This window comes from Myotis davidii, unplaced genomic scaffold (assembly GCF_000327345.1).
Source record: "Myotis davidii unplaced genomic scaffold, ASM32734v1 scaffold534, whole genome shotgun sequence".
NCBI classification, from domain to species: Eukaryota; Metazoa; Chordata; class Mammalia; order Chiroptera; family Vespertilionidae; genus Myotis; species Myotis davidii.
In genome coordinates this window covers 4,772,567-4,779,558 of record NW_006286678.1, presented here as the reverse complement: position 1 = coordinate 4,779,558, position 6,992 = coordinate 4,772,567, and the positions used below count along the sequence as shown (strand labels likewise).

The 6,992-nt window shown below is 40.5% G+C and overlaps 1 protein-coding gene across 1 annotated transcript in view; it reads left to right on the top strand.

The window, feature by feature from the left end:
• MELK (maternal embryonic leucine zipper kinase) overlaps positions 1–6,992 on the top strand; it is a 61,722-nt gene that overhangs the window by 26,590 nt on the left and 28,140 nt on the right. Inside the window, 2 exon segments of the mRNA XM_015560460.1 lie at positions 3,455–3,523; positions 4,983–5,081. Of these exon segments, the coding sequence (XP_015415946.1) occupies positions 3,455–3,523; positions 4,983–5,081 (168 nt within the window).

Below are 6,992 nucleotides of genomic sequence, written 5' to 3'. Positions count from 1 at the left end.
ATTTTATTTTCAATCCTCACCCAAGACATGTTTTTATTGGTTTTTACAGAGAGAGTAAGGGAGAGGATAAGGGAGGGAGGGAGGAAGAGAGAGAAACATCGATGTGAGCGAAAAACATTGATGTGAGACAGAAACATTGATTGGTTGCCTCCTATATGCTTCCTGACCAGGGATCCAACCCTTAAAACCTTTTGGTGTACGAGACGACACTCCAGCCAACTGAGCCATCTGGCCAGGGCACTATTGACATTTTGGACTAGATAATTCTTTGTTGTGGGAGCTGTCCTGCACATTGTAGGATGTTTAGCAGCATCCCTGGCTTCCACCCACTCTGCCCATAGTAGCCCCAAATCATGACAATCAAAAATGTCTCCAGACACTGCCTGATGTTCCCTGGAGGACAAAAGCACATCCCCAGTTGAGAACCATTGCATTATAATACTGAACAAGCATTTGCTATCCTTGACTGAGATGTAGTTTCCTCATCTGTGCAATGTGGTTAATAATCCCTGCCTACTGCACAGGATAAAAACATTTGTACAAATGCCCTGTGTGTTTTTAAGTACTGTGTACAAATAAGTTGTTGGATTAAGCTGGCAGCAGAACTCAGCTCTGGACTTTATTTCTGCCAATATTTCAGTGCAGAGTCTGAACTGAGCATGTCAAGTCATGGGGATGGGTCACTGGCCTTATGACTTGTGGAAGGTTCTCTGCTGAGTCTTTATTCAGTTAATTTTGTCTTTCATTAATTTGGGGGGCCCTGTGAAGTTTGCCGTATCAGACTATATTCCTTAGTTCCCAAAGGTACCATAAACAATTCTGCGCTGAATGTTTCTATCCATAAGTTTTTGCATACCACATTATTTGTTGAGGATAAATTGCTAGGAGTGAAATTGCTGGATCAAGGACATGCAATTTTGAATGTGTTTTATACATATGTATTTCCAAATTACTCTTCATAAAAGTTTATATCCTCTAGTTGTATATATAGCCGCTCTTGTCCCTGAACTCTTACTGAGTTATTTTTTTTAGAGTTTGTCAGTTTGATAGAGAACAGATGGTATCATATTTTTGTTTAAATTAATTATTTTCATTACTAGATTAGTTTACCATTTCATGTTTATTGGCCATTTACAAGTTCTTGTTTTGGGCATTACCTGTGACTATTCTTTGCCCATTTTCTTTTAAAATGCATACCTTTTTATCCCATTCCTTCATTTATTATTGAGCACCTTTTATATGCTAGGGCCGGACAGTCTATGGACAGCACAGACAAAATCCCTGTGATTAAAGAGCTTATATTCTAATGTAGTGAGGCGGAAAAGAAATAAATATGTCATTTGACAAGTGGGGATGGGACTATAAAGAAAAGTAGGCATGAAAAGGAGGTAGATAATGATGGGGTAGAGGAGGGAAGGGATGCTGTTTATAAAGGTGGTCAGAGGAGCCCTCACTGATAACAATGAATTTAAGTGGAGATTTGAAGAAGATTCAGGCACAGTCACTGTAGATATTGGGAAAAGTATTATAGGCGGAGGGAACAAAGTGCAAAGGCCCGAAGGCAGGACTGTTTTTGAGTGAGGGGTACAGTTAGGAGGTGAATTTGAGAGGCAGCAAGGAGTCAGGGAGTGGGCTGGATGGGGAAATACAAACCAGGCAGGGCCTTAGAGCCAGAGTAAGGAATTTGGATTTCATTCTGAGCAAGATGGGGAGATAGTAGAGAGTTTGGAGTAATGAAGTGACATGACCAGACTCTGTATGTATTTTTCAAGATCTATTTGGCTTTATTAAGTAATTCATGGATTGGGCAGCATCCCATCTAGCAACTAGAAGGGTACTCCCAGGTCAGATGTTTTAAAAGAACATTGGTGGTGGTAGTGGAGACTAGACTGTGAGGGACAGTGGTGAAATCTGGAAGACCAGTTAGGAGCCCCTTGCAGTATGCCAGGTGAGAGAATTTAGTGATGTGGAGGCAGTGACAGGTGATTCTGGATATATTTTGAACATAGAAGCAGTAGATTTTGCTGATGAGTTGGATGTGAAGTGTGAGAGAAAGAGGAGCTAAAGATGATGCCAGTGTTTGGCCTGAGCACCTGGTAATGTAGTTGCCATTTGCTGAGATGGGGGAGTAGGGCTATGTGGGAAAAACAGGTTTGGTAGTGGTGAAATCTGAATGATTTGTGAGAGCTTTTTAATCTGATGAAATATATTAATCTTTTGTCAGTTAGGTAGAAATCGTTTCCCCCAACCCCAATTTGCACCTTGTCAGTGGTGTTTCGCTGTATAGAAATGCCAGTTTTTTATTTTGTCATAGTTTTTGGTTTTGCTGTCATGTCTAGAAAAACTCTAAAAATAATCACCCATGCTTTCTTTATATACTCTTATTGTCCTGTATTTGCATACTCTTTATATACTCTTATGGTCCTCTTTAATCTGGGTGGAATTAATTTTGTTATAGACTGCGAATTACAGTTCAATCTTAATTTTGCTCAAATAATTAACTTGTTATCCTGGCAGCATTAAGTAATTTGTTCTCTGCTAAGAGAAATGATTATATCATTCCCTCTGAATTGGGGTGTGTGGCAGGTTGTTTAGAAATATTCTGTTACATGTTAGTGTTTCTCAAGCCCCTGGTCTTATTTTCAGTTGATGACTTGGTGATTATAGGTTCTGAGTATACTAGATTATAAACATTTGTCTTCTGAGTCTCTTCCATTCCCAAAAAAGGTACTTGCTTTAGAAGTTGGCTTTCATCGGTTTCTCTCAGTGACTGTAAATTCTGCCTTGTGGATGATATGTGACCTGTTTTTAACCACAGCCTATGTCCTGCCACCAAATATGCCTTTTCTAAAAATTATCTCAAGTTTTCAACTGATAATTGTTCCTAGATTGTAAACTAAAATTTGCTTCAGCAACACAAAATGAATTACAGTGCATATTACAGATTCCAAAGCCCTATAACCTTTATGTTTTCCACTTTTACAGTCTCTGTACTCTAGTCCTTCTCTGATATGTGGATTATTTAGAGGTGATAATAGTATTTAATTTGCTGGATATTTTTTTTTCTTTAAAGCAAGAAATGGATTTCTTTTTTTTAAATATATTTTTTTTTGTTTTGTTTTCCTTTTTTATTTCAGAGTAGAGAAAGAGATAGAAACATCAATGATGAGACAGGATCATTGATTGGTTGCCTCCTGCACGCCCCCTACTGGGAATTGAGCCCACAACCCAGTCATGTGCCCTTGACCGTGAATCGAAGCTGGGACCTTTCAGTTCTCAGGCCGATGCTCTCTCCACTGAGCCAAGCCAGCTAGGGCAAGAAGTGGATTTCTTATGTTATTAATAATGTTTATGAAACTTTATAGTTGGGTGAAGTCTTCAGCTTGTTTACCTTAGAAATTTGTGTCAAGGCTGATTGAACCTAACTTTCTTAAATGTTTTATTTTTTTTGCAGAAAGGGAAATATGAGGTTCCTAAGTGGCTCTCTCCCAGTAGCATTCTGCTTCTTCAACAAATGCTACAGGTAAACTTTGTTACTTAGTATTTTTAAATAATAGAAGTCTATTGGAATGGTTCGGCTCAACTGTAATATGTCTGTGGTGCTACTACTATATTTGGAGGACAGCAAATTTAACTGTTAGCTTAAAAATTGCATTTATTATGTCTGCTGTACAAACATTCTCTACTAGATGCTTTCTTAATTCTGTTGCAAATGCATTTTTTAGACCTCTGTTGCATGTCTTTGCTGATGTGGTTTTTCCTCCTTTTTCTTGAGCATTGTCTGTTTTCTGTAACCAACTCTTGCTCCACTCTCTTCTGTTTCCTTGCCCCCCCACTCTTGTACATTAGGTATGTAGTAGATACTTAATATAAGCTTGAGTGAGCTGATGTACAGCTGGGTGGCCCCCGTGATCTACTTAGTGTAGTGGTTCTCAAATGTTAGCATGTGTCGCAACTGTCAGATGGACTTGTCAAAACACCTATCGCTGGGCACCACCGTGAGGATGTCTGATTCAATAGATCTGGGGCAAGACTAAGAATTTGTACTTCTTACAAGCTCCCAGCTGACACTGAGGCTGCTGGGACACACTTTGAGAACCACTGATTTAGAAAAATGGCCTCTGAGTGAAAGTCAGGAATGCTGAGGTCTAAGTATCCACCCTCCCAATAATATGCAGGCCACCTACTCTAGTTCTGATCTATAAAAGGGTGATTCTGGGTTTGGCCTCTCTGCTGTGTATTGTTACGAGGATAACATGAGATTAATAGGAAACACTTTGAAAATATGAATACCTTATTAGTGCAGGTTTTTTTTCATTATTATGTATTCAGAATATCTCCCAGTTTTTCCATCTATTAAGTTCCTTCTCCACTTTTTATTCAAAATTTACCTTAGGTTCACTCACCTTGATTAAGTAGGGCCAGACCACCAAATCTCTATAACAAGATTGAAAACTCCTCGTCCTTTCTTTTAAACGCCAAAAAACTTAATCTTTGTTGATTAATTTTCCTCTCCTCGTATTTGAAAATTACAAATGGAAAAGAAAGGTGTGCTTTTCAACTTGTTCTATGTGATTGTAAGCTCCTCGGGAGGTAGAGATTGCATATTCAGTATGAATGCCCTGCATTGTGGCTGCTTGAATATTAAATTGGTGAATACTTCCTGTGAATAGGTTTTCCAGCAAAAGACTATTACATCATACAATAGATTGGCTGAACTTCATGAATAATGTCCATACCAATGAAGTTCGTGTTTGTTAAACATTCATCTCCTAAGCCTATGTTGGTTGCTATAGTTTTCTTGCTTCTATTGCCTTTCTAAAAGAATTTATTCCAAGGCCATTTTAAGGTCTTTGACAGCATTTTTGTGATGATAAAGTTTACATCTGTTCTGATGAATTTTGAGTTCTCAGGAGGAAAAGAGTTGTTCTATGTCCTTCGTTTGGAATGCTAATCTCTAGCTACTTCTCCATGGCCACTAGGTGGACCCAAAGAAACGGATTTCTGTGAAAAATCTATTGAACCATCCCTGGATCATGCAAGATTACAACTGTCCTGTTGAGTGGCAAAGCAAGAATCCTGTAAGTAAAATGAAATCCAATAGAAATTTAAAAATAAATTGTGTAAATTCAGAATCTGCAATGATGTAGTCTAAATATAAAAGAAAGTGTACTTAATAGACTTATTTGTCAGATTGTTGTTTGGGAGACTTGCAACCTGATTATGTACATTAGCCTGTTTCTCTCTAGGAGTGTGGTTATTAACCCAGACTGCATGAGAATCACTGGGACCTTTAAAATGATGCTTTTGCCCCATCTCAGAACAATCTATGGATATTGTTAAAGCTCCCAGGTATTTCTCATGTGTAGTCAGGATTGTGACCAGTGCTCTGGGAATCATGGGCAAGTTATTTAACATTATCAAAGCTATTTATTTTCTGTAAAAAAGTAGGTTAAACCAGTTCTGTCTACTTTCCAGAGTACTTATGAGCATATCCTAGTAGTCCTTTATGCTCTTAATATTTATTTACTGATTTACTTAAAAATAGTAAACCTATTACATTTGATCACAAATCCATATTTTTATGAAAAATAACAAAAATAAATTTAGTAAGAAGAGTAGCATTGTACATTTTTGAAAATTTCTTTAAAGTCTAGCTTAATAGAAGACACTGGGATCTGATGTGCATTTCTGACTGCTCATTGGCTAAGCTTGTGGTACTTGTAGTGTTCTTGGTAACTTGGGTAATAAAAATCCAAGAAGGTGATCTAGGGTTTTTCCACCTCACTCCTGGAGAAAAAAACAGAGGTCCTCTGTTGGAGAGGCTAAGAAATGTCATATCCTGCCCTTGCCGGTTTGGCTCAGTGGATAGAGCCTCGGCCTGTAGACCGCAGGGTCCCAGTTGGATTCAGATCAAGGGCATGTACCTAAGTTGCAGGCTCCTAGTTGTTTGTTTTTTTAAACTTTATTTTTATGGTTGATGCTATTACAGGTGTCTTTATTTTTCCCCACCTTTGCCTACCTCCACCCTGAGCCCCCCACCCCCTTCCCTCTGGCCATCACCACATTATTGTCTATATCTATGATACATATACTAGAGGCCAGGTGCATGAAAATTCGTGCACTTGGGGGGAGATCCTTCAGCCAGGCCTGCCCCCTCTCACAGTCCGGGAGCCCTAAGGGGATGTCCTACTGACAGCTTAGGCCCGTTCCTTGTAGGGAATGGGCCTAAGCCACAGTCTGGCCTCCCTCTGAGGTAGGCAACTGGAATGATCATGGGAAGGCACTGCCCCCATCACCCTGCGGCTACTGCCACTGCCGGCCGCCACAGCTGCCACCCCTTGGCCCTCGCAGCCGCTGCAGTGTCTTCATGAACAGGGATTCCAGTCCCTTCACCACGAATAAATGACAACTTTCTTTAGACATTTTCAAGATTTCTCTTTCACAGGATATGACATTTCTTTCTTTTTTACCCTCACCTGAGTATGTTTCCATTGATTTTTAGAGAGTGTGGAAGAGAGAGGGAAAGACAGAAACTTCAATGTGAGAGGGACACATTGATTGGTTGCCTCCTACATGAGCCCTGACTGGGGCCCGGGCCAGGGAGGAGCCTGCAACCTAGGTACATGCCCTTGATCTGAATCCAACCGGGACCCTGCGGTCTGTAGGCCAAGGCACTATCCACTGAGCAAAACCGGCGAGGGCAGGATATGACATTTCTTAGCCCCTCCAGCAGTGGACCTCTGTTTCTTTCTCCAGGAGTGAGGTGGTGAAACCCTAGATCACCTTCTTGGATTTTTATTACCCAAGTTACCAAGAACGCTGCAAGTACCACAAGCTTAGCCAATGAGTGGTCAGAAAAGGTGTTTCCTGTGCAGCTCACGTGCAGAGGTGGGATTTCTGGCGTGCCATGGCTGCCGGCCCTCTCCGGCCCTCACAGCCACCGTGGCTGCCTGCCGGCCCTCTCCGGCCCTCACAGCCACCGTGGCTGC